The sequence below is a fragment of the Cottoperca gobio genome, chromosome 13 (assembly GCF_900634415.1).
Source record: "Cottoperca gobio chromosome 13, fCotGob3.1, whole genome shotgun sequence".
NCBI classification, from domain to species: Eukaryota; Metazoa; Chordata; class Actinopteri; order Perciformes; family Bovichtidae; genus Cottoperca; species Cottoperca gobio.
In genome coordinates, this window is record NC_041367.1 from 9,705,786 (window position 1) to 9,725,040 (window position 19,255).

The 19,255-nt window shown below is 40.9% G+C and overlaps 1 protein-coding gene across 3 annotated transcripts in view; it reads left to right on the forward strand.

Moving 5' to 3' along the window:
* The window catches only part of LOC115017538 (lissencephaly-1 homolog), a 37,995-nt gene that overhangs the window by 10,991 nt on the left and 7,749 nt on the right, over nucleotides 1-19,255 (forward strand). For all 3 annotated transcript variants that reach the window (XM_029446071.1, XM_029446073.1, XM_029446072.1), the window contains exons 3-6: nucleotides 9,219-9,303; nucleotides 12,780-12,854; nucleotides 13,101-13,307; nucleotides 17,758-17,926. In XM_029446071.1, the coding sequence (XP_029301931.1) occupies nucleotides 9,219-9,303; nucleotides 12,780-12,854; nucleotides 13,101-13,307; nucleotides 17,758-17,926 (536 nt within the window). The remainder of the gene's footprint in view (nucleotides 1-9,218; nucleotides 9,304-12,779; nucleotides 12,855-13,100; nucleotides 13,308-17,757; nucleotides 17,927-19,255) is intronic.

The window sequence follows — 19,255 nt, forward strand, 5'->3', positions numbered from 1 at the left end:
TGGTTGTATCCTCATGATTGTTTGCACCTATTGTAAGTCACTTTGGACAGAAGCGTCAGCTAATGAACTGTAATGTAATGTTGAGTTTACTCTGGAAAATGATAATTGGTTTTATTTACTGGCCTTAAACTCATCATTCCCCAGATACGAAAAGGTATTTTGAGTATAATTTGTATTTGGATATGCTGTTTGCATGGTCATTTATCAGTCCCTAATATCCCTATGTCCATATACACGCAAAGAGTATAATTATCTAAAACTCTACCTCCTGCTTCGGTCTTTTTGTTCATCATGGATACATGAAAAACGAGTCCTACATGCACAGGCCTACACAGGTATTTTTCTGGATGAGTATTAATCACAGTTTCTGTCCATCTTTACGCTAGTCAACAAAAAATCGGATATTGTCATGATTTTAAATGTAGCTATAAAAGCTAAAGCAGATATTGATTTGGTGTCTTTTTAATATCAATTAGCTAACATCAGTTGCACATACCTTTTTTTTTTTAATTTTTTTTTTTTTTATATATAAATAAATTGTGATTCAGTTTTAAGTGACCAGATTTGTAGATATAAGGCCCCAGTTTATACCTTTTTCATTAATAGCAGTGATTGCGTCAAGTATTCCCTGGTTTGCTTCAGAGATGCAGTATTTCAAATGGTGTCATGTATCTATACTAGCATTTCTGTGTTTGGGTGTGACATGTCCTGAGGAGGAATGCTCAAACACATTTATTGCTGGCTCACACACACACACACACACACACACACACACACACACACACACACACACACACACCTGATTTTATGCTTGAATCATCCGCAAGGGTCGCAAGTGTCCGCACTGTTGAAAGTGTAGAACTTTGAGTAGCTTTGAGAACATTGCTTTGCCACAAGGAGAAACCCACACGAAGAAGAAGATCAAATGTTTCCTCGTCATGATTCCGCATCAGCTCATGTCTGTGTGACTGTCCGTGCGGAAAGTATAACTGAGGCTTTAGTCTTGCATGTTCAGTTCTCGAGCCTTTCTGTTGGTGCTCAGTGTAGTGAACACGGCTGGATGCATCTGCAGGGGGGGGATCTGATTTTGCCTCAGGACTGAAACACAGATGGATCGGCAGTCTCTCTGTTCTGGACCCACAATCTTATATCAATCATTCACCGCCCCCCGTATTACAAGGCCTTAGTTTTAGAAAGAGGTCCAGTCTACTGGATGTAGAAACCTTTGAGTTTCCAATCGGAGTGTATCTGACTTTGTTTTTGTTCATCCTCATTCAATGCCAGCATTCATTTTCTTCAGTCATCCACATCTTTATTGTGTGTGTTCCATCATTAATGGTCTATTCTGGTTTTAGTTTTCCTGACCACTTTCATTTCATGTCAACCAGACCTTTTGTGTTTGATGATACATGTGTGTTCATTATAGAGCGGCAGCTTTATAGAAAAAAGAACCGGCAACTGTTTTGATGATAGATTATTCGTTGTGGTCATTTCTCAAGTAAAAATGCTAAACATTCGCTCTTACCAGTTTATAAAACGTCATGATATGATGTTTGTCTTTTTACTATATGATCGTAAACTGACTTATCTTTTGAGTTTTGGACAGTTGGCCGAATATAAAAAGCTTTCTTTCTTTATTCGGCCAACTGTCCAAAACCAAGCACTTTGGCCTGTGGAAAATTATAGCAGACATTTTATCGACAAAATTAATAAATAATCTGCAGCTTAATTGACGGTGTAAATAATCGTTAGTTGCTGCCCTTCTAGTCTGATCATGTTATTGCATGTTTCATCAAATTTAAAAACCAGTATGACAGAAAATGGTCCTTATTTTCAGCTCTGCCCACAGTAACAATAATACAATCAGATATATTAAAAAGGATTCCTTCTTCAGTTTAGTTCAGTAGAAAAAGACTTATTTCTCTTTTTGTCTATAGCATATGTAACGGGAAGCCTCATCTCATGTCTGTACTTTGCCTAGCCTTGTTTTTCTTTGTCTATCCAAGCTTGAAGTTTACACACCCTCATGGGATTTAATAAAAGTACACATAACTGGTCAAAGCTTTGGCTTCAGCTCGGCCAACAAAGCTCAGCCATCACCATGTGACAGAAATTGCATGCGGTGCTACACACCCATTATAGAAAAAAGTGTGTGACTTCTTTGTGTATTTTGGTGTGTAGTTCATGCTGCTTTTTGATCTGAAACCATACTGTACACCCACCTCAATATTGAAGAATAGTTGCTGTTGTATTAACTCTGCATTCATCCTGGATTGGACGTTTACTCTGTGGATCCCACAGAGTTTCCCCTTTTGAAGTCTTCTTCTGGCTTAAGGGTTGATCCCCACTGCAGTGCTTGTAATTTATATGACTGCTCTTTTCCCTGGCAACCTACCTGTTTCACATTGAAATTACCAGCATTATGATAATCACCTCTCTAAGAGGCTTTGATGTGATTGAAAGTTGGGAATCAAGTAAAGGGCAGAAACCTTTATGGATAAACCACATTTCTTTCTCTTTGAAATGATGTGGTTGATTCATTGTCTGGTTAATCTAACTAGTGATTATTGACAGGAGACATGCTTCATATCTCAGTAACCAACACCTCTGACTCCCAGTAAAGCAAGATAAATGGTAGATTGGTTACAGTTTTCATGGAGATTCAACTGTAACTGGGCAATTATGCAATCCTGTCATATGATTTTTGTGGAATGCTTTACTTAGAGAAGTGTTCAGTACTCAACTGTTTAGGCCTATGAATAAGCTTAGCCCTTTTAACTCCCCACTGTCCTTTTCTCTCTTAACACATCCTCTGCTTTGTTAAATATGTCTCTTGTTACTTTCACACATTGAACCTTTCAGCAGAGGTCGTAGTTTATTTTCTGTAAAATTTAGTGTAGAGTTTGTTTACCCATGAAATAACTGTGCTGGAGATGTGAAATGATGCTGGACGCATCTGATATAGAGTACCTGGTGTTTCTCTTACATCAATGTGCAGATTTAACGTTCTTTGAGTAGTAGCATTGACATCTTGCGGTTCTTTAATTTGTCAAGCTTTACAAAATGCTCAACTTACTGGTTTTTAGATTTTCTATCATATTTAAGCAAATACATGCCTTGGGCTGAAGAAATGTATTTTTTAATCTAGTTTGACAGAAAACGGTTAAAAACCCCCCCAAAAATTCCTTTTTAATTAGGAGACTAAAGCCTGGCATACTGTACACGTTGTCATTTTACTAGAGGGATTTCCCAGTGTAAAATATTGCCAAATTGATAACATTTTGCTTGCTATGGCTAACGTTACTCTCTCTGCTAGCACCTGTATTGCGCATGTGCAACAGAAATGAGAAAAAAAAACGAGATTGCTCTTTGACTACCTACGTCCGTCATTGATTTCGGACAGAGTGATCGTTTTTCTCCGGAGTTGGAAGTAGCTAATGAGTGAGCCATCTTGCTTCTTTCTCATCTTGGTTGAATTCGCAGTACCGATTGGGCGGGAGGCATGGATCGGGCAGCGACACGTTTTGTTATTGTTCCTGTGTAGAGTAAATCAGCTAATAAAGGATATGATAACGAGATATCGGATAAGTGCATAGACTAACAGACGGTTGTTACATCACCACACAGCACTGGCCTGTTGTCCTTTGCAGTTTGCACAGTGGTTATCATCTCAGAAAAACCACTGGTACAACCTCAACCAGCTTTTTGGGTCACAGTCTGGGCCACCAGAAAACCTTCAGACTCATCACAAGGTGGTAGTATTACTTTAGTATAACTATTTGGAGCCAGTAAACTCATCCTTTAAAAACAAAAACAAAACTTTTCTTTATTAAGATGTGTTCCCTTGCATTGGCTATAGAGGGAAAAGAGGTAGAATCATGTTTTGAGTGGAGTGTCTCTTTTAAATTTTGTAATGCCGTGATACCAATCACTACAAAAACCTACAAAAAAACTGTGTATATAAATGTCAGGTCAAATAATCCACCCCTTATCAACATCACCATATGCCCGTGAAATAACCCATAGGAAGGTGAATTTTATATGTGCCGGGGGACCTTTCAGAGAGTAGACTTCAGCTTCTTCCTATTAAACATTTATCAGCAGGTTTGAAAGATTGAACAGGTCCTTCAGTCTAGAAATGCTGTTTTGTAAGGTTTGTGGCCGTAGACTGATCTTTGGCACAGAGCAATGGTCTGGCCAGGCAAGCAAAATCTCCTTCCTCTCAGATTTATTAGAGCATTTAGAGTTTAGAGGGTTGTGTTTCTTTAACATTTAGGCTGAGTGGGCTGGTTGCCCAACTCTCATGTAATTAAATGTATCATAAGTGGTGCTTTGACAAGAGAGTACTGGTAGTGTCGTTGTTCGATGACTTATGTTCAGGCTTTGTAAGTCAATAAAATACGTAATTATTGGGCCATTGTGTATGAGCATCGTATGAGATTCATGTCTAGGAAAGACTATTTGTCCTGTGAACTTCTGATGGACATTTGTTATTATTTTTACACTAGATGATTGACTAATAAAAAATGTATACTTTGGAAATAATTGTTAATGGCAGTCCTCAATGTTGTGCTTTTGTCAAGGTGTTTTCAGACAGTAAGCGGTCACCACCACCTCCTCCATTGTTTTCAATGCAAACACTGCGGCAAACACTTTAGCCATGCTAAAGAAGCCCAAACATGGGTTAATGTGCGATCATAATCCAATGACCGTTGACACAGAACGACCCAGCCTCCACTAGGTACAGCTTAATCAGTTTTTGAGCTACTTGAGATGCTCTTGATGTATTATGCAGCAGACTTCACATAGCTTAACAGTTAAATGTTGTAATTACCAGAACTGGTCACGTTTTTATCCATTACACAGAATGTAGTGAAATTAAGGAAAGGGTGGAGGCTCTGTCATTAAGTGTTGCTCATCTTAAAAAGGATGTGAAAGTGAATGATCATGGAGCACGAATTGGGAGGAAGTGATGTCACTGGCAGACATAGCTGGATAGCTGACTCACTTCTCTTTCTCAGAACGATGAGGTCATTCGTCTCTTCCTCCCCCCTCTCTCTGTTTGTGGGACAGGCTGCTCATTCCCTTTCACGCCATTAAGGGTTTATAGTACATGAGGGAGCAGCTCTGGCTCCATACCTTTGACTCTGCCCACTTCACCGAGTTGACTGCTTCGTCTGGCATCATCACATGAAACGGCGGTTTCTCGGTTGAAAAAGCAATCGATCCAATCAGGACCGAGTGGGGGGGACTAACAATGAGCCAATCAGCGCCACGGGTGGGACTAATTGATCAATCACAGAAAAATAATCGTCAAATATTTTGATCGTTAAAGTAATTTTTCATGCAAAAATGTCAGACAATGCTAACTCTCAAACGGGTGAACCGGGTACTAAGTTTCCTGTTTTTGCGCATACACTGCAGCTGGTGATAAATTATGGATTTCAACCGGTTTGGGCTTTGGTTATCGTTGCAGCTGAGAGGTTTGTTCGGCACTTCAGCCACAGCACCTCTGCATTAATCTTTTTCTGTTTGGGTCGACTGTTGGTCAGAAAAAAATATAAATTAGGATCCCCACTCACCCATAGGCTTCATTGACTGACACAACATTACTTGCCTTTTTAAAAATACATTACTGTTGTAGTTTTTAAATTGTTAGTGAGCGCTGTTTTAAAAATTTTTTTATAGAGAAAGCCTTTTGACCTCCTTTTTAAACATACCATGCTTACAGCTACAATATGGGCTTTCGTGCTTTCTATTGTTCTTTCTCTTTTATCTGTCAGTCTCTGTCCACATACTCACCCTGCCCTCTTTCTCACTATCTCCCCATCACGTCATCTAGCTGTGGGCTGCTGGTAACCATGGAAACCAACCAGTTTGCTCTCCTTCTGTCGACATTAGTGCACATCTTGTCCCATGTTTTCTTCTCATACTTTGGGGACTGGGTATATTAAACTGCATATTGGTGTGCGTTTTTTATTTTATTTTTTACCACACAGGGTGAAGTGGGGGTCAGCTGGATACTTTGTGTTCATATCTGCGTTTCAGCACTGAGGCACTTTGACAGATTGTCCACTGCTGCTTAGCTGCTCTTTTTTTATTGCTTATATTTGAAACCATATGCATTCAAAAACCGACCCAGGAGGTTTTGTATATAAATATTGGACCCCATTTTGTTTACTTGCTTTGCTGTGTGACTGCTTTTTTGTGCAAATGATATAGTGTGTGCTCTATTGTTCTTGCACCATGAACCATAAAAACACTTGAAATATATGCTCCACCATGAGATTTACATACAACACCATGCAATATAGAAAGTAAGGCATGAACCTTACATCAAAGTGACTTTTGTCTACTTCAATGTGCTCTCTTTCTGCATAGACGCTCTGCTGTAGGCTGACCTCTGTGAAGCTACCAGTTCCTTATATTTTTACAGGACTGAAGGAGACTAAAATAAAATTCCCATTTTGCTTGATTTTACCATAGAGCTAAATACATCTTGTCAAATCCCTGCAAAATTTATTTCCTGCTCTTTTCATGTTTTGCGTAGAAGGATTTGACTAATGCAGAACCATTGAATGATTTTCCATCATTTCAAATTCCAAATCTTTTCAGTAGTGTCTGTTCAGAGGTTGAAGGTTGGTATTGGCAGCCAGGTGGTCTTCCTGATACCCCTGTCCTCTGAATTGGACTGTAAATGGCTGCTCTGACATCTTATTGTTGTGTTTGGTGAAAGCACACCTGCTCATACACACTCTTCTGACACACCCACACCACATCAAAGCTGTCAATGTGCCTCAGCTTGCCTCACCTGCAGCTTCCCTCTCCTGCTTATTCACTCTCTCAGGCAGGCTAGCACACCCGGGGCCTCACCTCCTAGTTTTCTAGACTTGCGGCAGGCAGGCTGTCACAGCAAAAGATAACCTCCTGCTAACCTTGAGCTGTAATAAGGCCTGCTCCTGTTGTCATGGGGATTCAGGTGGACAGAGGGAGACGGGGGTTTCAGTGCTCAACACGGACCGAGAGGGCACAGGGGGCACAGGCTGGGCTGACAGATTGAACCCCCCACCCCCTTCATATTGGCCCCTCAAAGCCTTGCATGGCTGACAGCATGTCTGGCTTTTCCTGAAATTAGTTGTGGGGTTCATTGTGCGCAAACACTGGAGGGCCGAAATAATGGAAATATTGTATTAATATTAGAGTAAAATTGAATTTTTATGAGATATTCATGAACTATGTGCAATTTTCCAGTGTTTTTCAGTCATTTTTAAGCCTGACATGTTATAGAAAAACTGAAAACATAACTAGAAAAGAAAAACTGATCCAAAACTGGGGTATGTGGCAACGTAGCGGTATTTGACGACCTGGCGATGAGAACGGGCTGCATACCCTACTAATTGTCTGAGGGTTACTCTTGAAGCCCAGAGACGTCCAAAACACAGCATAAGAATAAAGAAGAAAATACAGGCAGAGGCAGGGTCTCTGCTGATAAGTCACCACCACATACTTCTACTGGGTCAAAAGAGATGATTGTATTTCGATTTTTAATTTGTTAAAGCTAAAGAGATGACTCTAGATTAGCATTTTTATTTTTTAGTCTAATCCTGGTTTGAATCCTGAAACATGGAAAAACATAAATTCATTAAGTTCGAGGTCCTCCTGGGTGCTTTAACAGTGTGTCTTCTGTTGGCTAAAACATGTGAGTCGGGCTATCGGAGCCTGAATAGTTGGCGCCACTGGTAAACACAAATGAATAGTTAGAGTTGGAGGACGTTCTTTATGTTTGACAGCATTATGGTTTCTCTGTAAATCACTGGCCCGTCTCGTGTTTATTGTGAAAGTCCATATTGTGATAATGACACACATATGACTGCTCTACTTTCATAGTGCTTTAACACAGCACTATCATTATATTGTCACAATAAAATGTATATACGATAATATTGAATAACTGCCGGGCCTGATTCAAAGTATTTCCCTACTCTACTCTAAAAACACAACATGGCGTGAACTGTATATACACTAAGTGGAATATTTTCGTTTGAAAAAAGAAAGAAAGAAAAGGAATTCAAATGAAGAATTTACTTTTCTGCACCCTCATAAAAATCTAATTAGATTAAGCATCAAAGCCTGAACTATTGAGACTAACTGATTTGAAGCTCATAATAACTCTTGGTAAATTGAGCTGCTGCTGAGGCTGCAGTCGTAAACCGTGTGTGGCAGTGTGGTGTGTGGCAGTGTGGGTGTGTGGCATGTGTGGGTGTGTGGCAGTGTGTGTTTCCCTTATGGCAGCCCAGGAGACAGAAGGACGACGAGTGAAGATGGCCTCCTTTCTCCTCACCTTCAGCTCTGCATGTCTAGTCTATTGTCTGTCCTATCTAGACATCTCTCTTCACATATTTGAAATAGTAGGACAGAAACACACCCCTGCTCCCATCCCCACCATCTTTGTGTCGGCTTTCTGAAAGGTGTGGCGTCTACTTATGCTTGTCTGTAAACTTATACATGAAAAGGAGATGAAGTGGAGTAAAATGGAAGTATCCAGAAGCCTTTTCAGTTCACAGGGATGATCCTACCCTTTCCAGCATCTCAAATATGGATGATATCCTGCTTTTCTCAGTTTTATATCATAATAAACTGAATCTTAAGAAACTGCGACATCTTTCACTGTTTTTGACAATTTATAGACCAAATGATTAATCAACAATGCAAGTAATTGTTAGCTGCAGCCCTATCTATGATTTGTCTGTCTTTCTCTGTGAGTATGTAGGTGATGGTGGGATGTACGCTGACTCTCATTTTCACCATATCTACACCATAGGGAGTCATCCCATCCCATTATTTGCCCACAGCAACAAGAGCTCATTATAGAAGCCAGACAGATGTGATCTTGATTTGTGTCAAGTGTGTGTGTGTGTGTGTGTGTGTGTGTGTGTGTGTGTGTGTGGTTTTTGTGTGAGCAGGAGACTGTCTGTGTGTATTGTTATAGGTAGTGCTACACTGCATTTATGCATGCCAAGCATTTTTATTATATGGCTAAAACCGTGATTGTGTAAAATCTTTGTCTGATACGTTTCCTGAACATGCTAATTTTCTGTCTTTGTTTTTACAGTGTTGAATACAACTGCATTAATCACATCGTTTTCTCGTGGCACTTTAACACCTATCTTGTCTGTTAATCAGGAGAACTAATTACGGGTCCTCTTTGTCTGTTTCAGAAATCGAGCGATAGCCGATTATCTACGTTCCAATGGATATGAAGAAGCGTATTCCACTTTCAAGAAGGAGGCGGAATTAGATAATGTGAGTAGATTAACGGTGGACACACACATCCGCACAGCCAATCAGACCAATTTATACAAACAATATGCCTTGATTTCCACTTTCTTTCTCATTTTAGACAACACGTTCACGAGTGTGACCGGGAGCACCTGCTCCCAATTATGGTGGTCTGTCTGATTAGGGGGTCTATGCTACATGCTGCTGCTAATTCATCTTGAGCTTTTATCCACTTGTAAATATTGCATTTATAATAGCACTGTGATATGTGTCGTGTATTTTTACATTATTGGCGTTGCCTTCTGATAAAATGAGAATGTGTTGGGATTAAAACAATTAATTGGAAATAGGTACACCTGTACACACTCATGTAATCCATTACCGCTGTTGTGCCATAAAGTCTAGTTTTATGATCATAGAGGTCTCGTAGAGGTGTGTTTGCATTGAGATCATAGTGGTGTAGTTACACTGCATTATACTGAGAGGTGTTCTTTCTCTTGTATGTAAATAGGAGGTCAAAAAAACACCTCAATATAATGTAGTCCAGTACAACGCCACCTTAAACTATGACCTCAATATTAAACATATAATTGACTCAACACATTTCTGATAGTGTCTACAAAAACGGAGCATTATAAACTTCATAATGATAGAAGTCATGGCACAGCTGTTGTATTATGAAACAATATATTGTACAGGTTTACCAAATAACGTGGCCACAGTTTATTTTTCCCTTCTCATTAAATGTTCTGCATAACACAAAACACGGCAAGTAACACTGCACCTGGAACATGTTCTTCTTGTTTGTCCTTTTTGTACCTTTTCCTCTTCTCTTTGTTTCTTAGCCAGAATTTTCCAGTGCAACAATTGTAGCAGTGTACAATCATTGTATAACTAGCATAATAATGACACCATCAATGTTGTTTTGGACTCCTGCACATTTGATTTGAAACGATGAACATGTTCACATTCACATCAGATAGAAAGTGACCCTTCACACACATACTCAGAAGTCATATTTATTACTTGCCATGAATGCTTTGCAGTCAGTAGCTATTTGTGAAGCTCCACCAGGTCTACTCTGTGCTTGTTGTGAGGGCTTTTAGATTTCAATATGATCTTAAGCATCTGGAACACATGCTAAATTGGACTGAGGTCAGGTGACTGAACATTTTATTCATTGGTTGCCTTGTTTCTATGTTCAGCATAATCGTCCCATTGTCTTAATAAGAGAGGACACTATTTATAAAAACGTCTATGATTCTGATCCTGTTGTAAACGTCATCAATCTCCCTTTTGAAGATGGAAGTCAGCATGTAAACCTCATAGTCATTATATTATTTCTGATATAATGTACTGTAGTTCAAAACATAGAGGTGGGAATGTTGAGTATTTTAACAAATTGTGCTGCTGAAATCAGATTCCTGTACTTCCAAGTTGCACGCCCTCCGATTGGCTATATGTTAACTCGTACTCCTGTCTGTGATGTTACACTGATTAATTTAAGACTCTTTTTTTTATTTAAGTCTTTTTTCTTCTGCCTCTCTATAGCGCCGCTTCTTTCACCTTGTGTTCACGTGAAACCCTCACCCCCTCTGTGTCTTTATTCCTTCCTCTTCCAGACGTTTTCTCTGTGGAAGCAGGCTAAATAATAGATGAATGGCACGGAGGGAAAGGTGCACCCTGTTGGGTATTAGACACTCAGCCACACTCACACACCTTAATAACACCACACCATACTAAACAACCAAGTGATTTAGCACCGTTAACCTGAGGCCACATTGTTTGGCATTTTTATGTCTTTTTTTAAAAAAGTGGTTCTCATTTTGTTCACAGTTAATTTAATCTTCTTTATCTTAGCCATTTGTGGCTACTTGAGTGACAGTTTTAAGGTAAATGCTACGTGAGACTATTTGCTCTGGCAGGTTCACAGTAGGAATAATAAATAGGGGTCATCGTGCTTTAGTTTTCTATTGGCCTCATAAAATAAAATCTACATACCTGCATGCATATACAAACGCACACATGCGTGGTTACTATCCACTGTCAACAGACTGGCAGGCTGCAGTGAAGTCTGGCACTTCTCGTGTGTGTGTGTGTTGGTGTAACGGACAGCGTGTCCAGGCAGATGGCAGATTAGATGATGGCAGGCTTGTCCAAACTGGGTTCCCCGCTCTCCGTTTTCTTTCTCCTTCATTTCTCTGCAGTGTCTCATGTCTTTGTCCTTGTATACACCTCATGTTTGTCTGAGGACTCACCACTTGTCATTGAGAAGTGTCAAATATAAGCATCGTTGGTGCCTGCAATTCGCCACACCTCTAGGTCTTCTTTTGTTTCCAGTCAAGGCTTGAGGAGCTAGCTGTGAAATTGGAGCGCAACACTCATTTTCTCCCTCACTGACACTCGTGGCCGTCTGTCAATGTGGGTTTTTGATGCTTTGATAGTCAGTAACAGCCTTAAGGCATTGTTGGACACACAGTGGCACCAAAACTGATGAATTGGGAGTATAGAATAACACATCTTTATTATTGTTTGCCTGTGTTTGTATTTTATTTAAGGGAAAGACTTAAAACTATCATATTTTTAAAATACGATTTCTAAGTAATTAGAGCATTTTTAGAGGTTGAGACCTTCATGAATATTAGCAAATTAGAGTTTTTAGTTTAATTTAGAGCCAACACAATTAGTCCGTTGAAGGAAAATGAATCTGCTAGAGTTGAATAATCATTTAAATCATCAATGTCTTCAAATGTGAAGATTTGCTGCTTTTCTTTGTCTTATATAATTTGGTTGGACAAAGCAAGTAAATTGAGGACATCTCCTTAGGCTCTGGGAAAAGGTGAAGGACATTTGTCACTATTTTCTGACATTTCTTAGACCAAGGGATTGGTCAATTATTGAAGAAAATAACCAGCAGCTTAATTGATAATTAAAATAATAATTAGTTAGCAGCCCCAGTTTTATTTTTTCAGTTTGTCTGCAGCGCCAGAGAATGAATGCCACCACATTGTTTGTTTGGTTTCTTGGCAGTAAGAAGCAGCCTGTATGTGCCATCCATGAAGTCCGTTATGTAAAAGCTAGTGGCCAGCTTGTGGTATTAACCTGCAGGTGGAATCAGACTTGTCTGCCAAGACTGCCACAAGTTAACTTCCACCGCTGCCTCCAGTACCGGGTGTGTGGCTGTAAACGGCATAAGCCTTTCTTGTCTGCAGGAGATTAGCTTGTGTGAGACGGATTAGGACTGTGTGTTTATGTGTAGTGTATATATGTGTGTGCGTGTGTGTTGTACAGTAGGTTGCTGGTGTCTGGCAGTCAGTGTTGCCCTGTGAGGGGTGTGTAAATAATTCCCTGTTCTTTCTTACTATAGCCAAAGACCTCAGCATGCCACCCCAGCTGGCCCCCCTCCCACAGGCCTCACCGATTATGCTGAGCCCATGACTTTGATTGGCTTTCTTCGCATGTTTGCCTGACAGTCTGTTCCCCCTTCTGTTTCTCCATAGAATGAGGAATTGGATAAGAAGTACGCTGGCCTTTTGGAAAAGAAATGGACCTCAGTCATCAGATTACAAAAGAAGGTTTGTGTGGGTGTTTTCTCCTCAAAGAATGCTTGTGGGGATTGTAGTCTTGTGAATGCTTCATCACGTTACTGCTGAACCCAAAAGAAAGTCTACCAAGCATTAATCCTAATGTTAAATTATTCGTTTTAAACACCTTTTGTTTTATGTACAGCCTCCCTAGTGTAATTATCTTTACACACATGTGCATATTTCTCAACTTTCTGCCTCGACACTGTTAACTTGTACCTGTACGCGCCCGTGCAGGTGATGGAGCTTGAATCCAAACTGAATGAAGCAAAGGAGGAGATCACCCTGGGTGGGCCCATAACTCTAAAGCGCGACCCCAAAGAGTGGATCCCACGCCCACCAGAAAGGTACGCGCTGAGTGGCCACCGCAGTCCAGTCACCCGCGTCATCTTCCACCCAGTCTTCAGTGTCATGGTGTCTGCTTCTGAGGACGCAACAATAAAGGTCAGTGCTGCCGTATGGTGGGAGTGATGGTCTGATAATGGATTGCTGCAGGGCTTGCCTTCAAATGTGGCTGCGGAACTAAATATCCTTAATTTGTTTATTTATTTTTAAATGGTGTTTTCCATGGTTCATTAACCATAACCTGCTGAGAGTCTGCAGGTTTTCCAAAGTGGCAGGGTTGTGCTCCTCCATTGCACATGATCAAATAACTCTGATCTTTTGTGTTCATCTATTGATGTTTGTTTTCTGTTCAACATAACCATGTACTGTATGTCTTTTATGTTGTTGCATCTCTCAGTACACTTCAGGGTTTCCTAAGCCACAGTACATAGAAACATGGATAACTAGAAGGGCACTCCGGGGAAGGAGCTCCGACCTCTGCCATAGATGTTTTCACAAGCTATTATGGCGTGTATTTATTGGCATCGTGATTTGGATCTGCTCACCAATGATGAAGTGGTTCTTCCTTGGCGCATGCTTAACCTTTCCACCAAGTTTCATGAAAATCGGGACATTAGGTTTTCCATAAACTTGCTGACAAACAAACAGAAAACATAGCCTCCTTGGCAGAGGAACAAGTCTTACGATGACCTTGAAACATTTCTGTTTTCCAGGGATGAAAAGCAGCTTTTCTGACATCTTTTGATTTTTAGGATTTTTATTGCTTCAGGCTAATTTGTAATTCAGCGAAATGGTGTCAGCTGTTAATGTTGTCAGACAATAATAATGATCAGACAATAGTATTGATGTCAATCTGAGGTCACAGATGCCATCATGTGTTGAGTAAAAGTTTATAATTAAGCAAAATGTGTTGAGAATATAGATGCTGGTGGTTAGTCTCTCAAACATCTGGCCGTATGGTTTGAGTCGCCTGGCGATGGCTGTATCGATGAGTTTTCAAAACTGTTGGCAGACAAACTGACAGTTTCTCTTTTTTAAACTCAAGAGGATGAACAAACCACAGGGAACGTAAACAAAACTCAGCTGTGCAGCTGAATATCTGGTTGCTCTACTAGCAACTGAACTACAAACACAAATCTGACTGTACGTTGTTACAGACACTGAAGTAAAAACTGAGACATGTACAGTAGTCATACAACAAGGTGTTGTACAGGATATCCTCCTGTCTTTAAAGAACAACATATTTTTCTAATATTGGCTGAGAGAAGGATTTTTGCTTACAGTCAGTATAGATTGACGATAAGGCTTCACTAGATTTTACTAAATGACTAGATTCTACAAGCCATTATTCAGTGCATGATGCCTTCCAGCTACCCATGCCCAGCCTACACAGATGGCACAGCTGTGGCTCTGCATGTGTAATATTTGATTATGCTAATTATTTCATTGAAGATGTTTGAAATCATACTGTACATGCCTGCTTTAGTCCAAAGACTAAAAATGTGTCTGATTCTGGAGCTTCCTCTGTTTGAATATTGGCCAACTAAAAATGAAGACATACAGGGTGCGGCCAAGGTTATTCTAAACACATTCAAGGATTCAAAGGCTTTATTGTCATATGCACAAAAGCTACAGGGTAGTTGTTGGCAATACAAATCTTAAGTCCCAGGCTCCTCCAACAATAAAACATATACAGTATACTTAAGACATGAAATGAAAGAGACATAATGGTACGAGTAAAATGCAGAGATAGGTAGAATATATACATATAAAATGGAATAAGATAAACTAACATTTTAAATACTGTACAGTGGAATTAATTGCCATCGGTTTAAACATCATCTGGCTTTAGAGACCGAACGCAGCGTCCTTTTTGTTTGTTTGTTCTCACACGTCCTCCAACACAATAATAGGCTTCCGTTTTAAAATTGAGAGTGATCTTTTTTTAATTTAGTGCCAGCTTGGTGTCAGCTCTACCACACAGGCTTTTGCTCACCCTGTTTAATGCTGCGCCTCTCTTCCCCCTTCCATCTATTATACCTCGCTCTAAAGCTTCACCTCCACTGCTCTAACTCCTTCCTAGACGCCTGATTACATGTCTCCTCTCTGTCCTATGTATCCCTAGATTCCATATATAAACTCCATAGTCTGTCTAGGCTATTTTTGCAGCAGCTCTCCCCTGCCTCACTGCACAATGCCAATACTCTGTTGAGCTGTTTGTTCTGTATATTTTATTCATGAGACAATGAGAGACACGTGTACAACTCCTCAGCTACACCCACACAGCAGGGATTCCTCTCTCTGTTTTGGCATCTTCTTCCTCTTCCAACCCCACCCCTCCCTCCCACTGCAACCCCGCCTCCCAACATCCTGCCTCATTTATCTTCCACCGAAAGCATCAGCTGCCCCACCATGGCTAACCACCATCGGAGTCATCCATCCCGCAGGAGGAGGCAGGCCCGGGCCCAAATCTAAAATTCAGCCCTTCTTTCTTGCACCTCTTTTCCTGGCTGCCTCGTCTCTCTGTGGCCTGGCCTGACTCCCCCTCTGTCCTACTTTTCTCCTCCTGAATGGCTCTGCTAAATTTTTAAGGAGTAGACCTTGTGCTCTTTTCACTCCGTCACTGACTGAGAGGCTCATCGGCTTTCCATCTCCGTGCCCGAGAGGCTGCCTAGCCTGATAATCAGGCTACTGACATTCTTTTTTTAATTTAATTCATTCAGCCTGAAATTGTGCTGATGTTGGCTGTTTTCCTATCCTAAAGCAGTGAACTTGAAGCAGTAGTTTGGCATTTAGAAATACACTTATTGACTTTGTTGTCACAAGTTCAATGAGAACATTGCTATCACTCATATCTGTATGGTAAATATGTAGCTGGAGCTAGCAGGACCTTAGTTTAGCATAGATTGAAACTGTGAAATGGCTAGAAAGTCCCCCTTCCAGCATCTCTAAAGATCACTAGTTAAGGGGTTGTGTGATTATTTCTTGGCCAGGCAACCAGTGAAGACTCTAGGAAGCTACTGGTCCAGACAAAGAAAGACTTTGAGTTATTTCTGTACGTCGACTTACAGCAATCTGTGCAGCTACGTCAAGCTCCTCTCGCCATTTTTGTGGCCTCCATGAATGTACAGTAGCTACCTTGTTAGTTTCTATGCAGAACGATAACACTGACTTTCTTGATGCCTGAACAAATCTGAGATGCGGGTCAGAAGTCTGGAACAAGACTAGATCCCTTATTTATGTAGGGTGTTATGTGTCGCATGTTTTGTTTTCCATAGTCGAACCATTCTCCTCTTTCACCCTTTCTTCTCTTACTTGTGTTGCCCTGTTAGTTCTGGAACTGTCTGATTCTAATCCTCGCCCTTTTCTCCCTCGTCCTCTTCCCTCTGCTTACATGGCAGATCTTTGCATGGCAAGATATTACCATTTCCCAATATGTAAATCAGCCGGTCCTGGGCGCAGCGCTGTGCTCACTCAGCCATGTCAACCAGAGGCTAGGTTAATTTAAACAAGGGCAGAGAGCTTGGGAGTCAGCTTACTCAGTTTACATCACACATTTCATATACAAAGAAAGTCTTTGTGTTATTGTTGGGCTTTGATTGACAAAGATTGAAGGCATTTTCCCTGAAAGAATGTCAACTATTAATCATCATGAAACAGGGTAACTTTTCTGCTTCAATAATGCTTTGGAGGAGTACCAGTGTCGCAGCATTGAGTTACAGGTAGTTCATGGATTATGTGTGTCTCGGATGCTGCAGCTAAATACGGTTTTATGTGTGTAAACCTGGTGTTCCTCCAAACACGTTGACTGCGTTGATCTTCTCCAGGATAAACCCCCCTCTGCACTTTGTACCTCTCAGCCATCTGCACTGTCTGTAGCTTCCTTTGGGGTGGAGGCAGAAGGACTATTGGGAAGGGGGAGGAGAGGAGAAGGGGGGTCTCTTGTCACCGTCTGCCGAAAATCCCCCACTCCAAGAGGAACCAAGGAGGGTTTATCCCTCCGTGACACACAGTCTGTCTACTTGAAATCCATAAACGTAATAGCTTTCTGAGGCTAGAAAATGAGGCTTACTACTACGCTCCGTATTCTGTTTGTACTCCGACTGTCAGTGCACAATAAACTGTCTCTGTTTTTATCAGGCCTAACTAATAATAATCCGCATCCTGGCACATGCATCCCTTCCATTAGCAACAGCAACGCGTCACAGACTTTGTAATTCAATATATAAAGAGTGTGTGGCGCCTGTAAACTGAGGCCTGTGCGAGGTCATCGCAGGTAATTTTTAAGCATTCTGCCAACAGCGTATCTTGTTTTTGGGATTGTAATATGACTTCTCTGGTCAGCTTGTTTTGGCTGCTGGACTGTTCAGCTGAGAAACGAGGTGACATGGGGCCACAGACGTTGAGACATTTGCCGGGGTTTGGAAAGGGATTTAGTTTGAAATGAACAGCATACGTGTGTTTCTCAGTTATTCTATGCCTGTTAGAATTATGTATGTTCTTGTATACATAGTTTTCTCTAAAGCTAATGTATGAATATGTTCTCCAGGTTTGGGACTACGAGACTGGAGACTTTGAGCGCACACTGAAGGGCCACACGGATTCGGTGCAGGACATCTCTTTTGACCAGACCGGCAAACTGCTAGCATCCTGCTCTGCAGACATGACTATCAAGCTGTGGGATTTCCAAGGCTTTGAGTGCATCAGGACCATGCATGGTAGGAATTATTTTTCTTTTTTATAAATGCTTTGTACAACCACTTTTTTCGATGTGCATTGGTGGGAATTTGCAGATATGCATCACAGCTGCTACCACGTGTTGCTGTTTGTTACTAATGCTCTCTGTTATAGTTTCCATGTCATTGCATTATAAATGTAGCTTGTGACTGTACGTGGGGCTGAGGTGGTGCAGATGTTGTTCGTTGTCACATTTGATGCTGCTGATGAGCCTCAATCTGCTCCAGTTCGCATCACCCTACACACCAAAAATGACTGTTTTAGCCATCATGTCCACTCTGCACCACGTAATACTTCTACAGGCACTTGGATCCAGCTCTTCTTATAATGTATCATTTAAATTGTAAATCTACAATTAGCCTATCTACATAATTTTTTGGTTATCTGAGAGTCTTTACTGCCTTTTCCTTTGGCATACACCCCCCGTTTTCACACCCTAATTGCCAAGTAAATGATGGCAGCAGTCTACATGTGCCCTCAGGCCCTGCAGATTTTAAGGATTTCTTTTTTTTCCTTGTTGGAATTGTGAGAAGGCCCCCCACCAACCAGCCAGCAGCAGCCCAAACAATATGAAGCTTTTTGTTCTCCTCTTCATAAGTCTGCTAGAAGTGCCCATTAATGTCTGACTGTGAATCCGACATGAATGAATGTTAGTGAAATAAATAAGCCTACTTAGTGAACAGACAATAAGTGCTCTGGCACATTCTTACATTTATGCTGGAGTTGTAAATCCTGCATTTTGTGCAAGTGAGCAACAGATTTCACTCGCTGCTAATCTTTTTTTTAAGGAGGTGTGAGCTCCTGGCACACCTCCTCAAACAGACAAGCTGCGTTCACACTGCAGAAAAATCTAAATGCAGAGATCGCTGTCAAAAACCTTCTATCAAACTGATCCCTGTGTGTAGTCCCCCCCCCCCCCCCTCAATCCTCCTTATTTCCCCGCGTCTACATTCACGTTTAATTCATCAACCGTCCATCCTTTTTCACCCACTTCTCCTTTTTTGTTACAAAAAAAAGCATGAGGCCAACTGGTGAAGTAGATTAGTGCCGATTTGGACAGCAGTTTAATTATCCTCTTCAGCACCAGATAGCACTCTTCTGTGTAGCTGCCACCCATAATTGTAGCCTGATGACACACACACACACACACACACACACACACACACACACACACACACACACACACACTCTTAAGCTGGCCTTTTCAGAGTACACTTACTGTTGTCTTCAACTGTTTAGCAGCTTAAATATGGCCCAGTGTCTAGGTAATTAGGCATCGCTTATTCTCTGTGGAACAAAGTAAGCCCCAG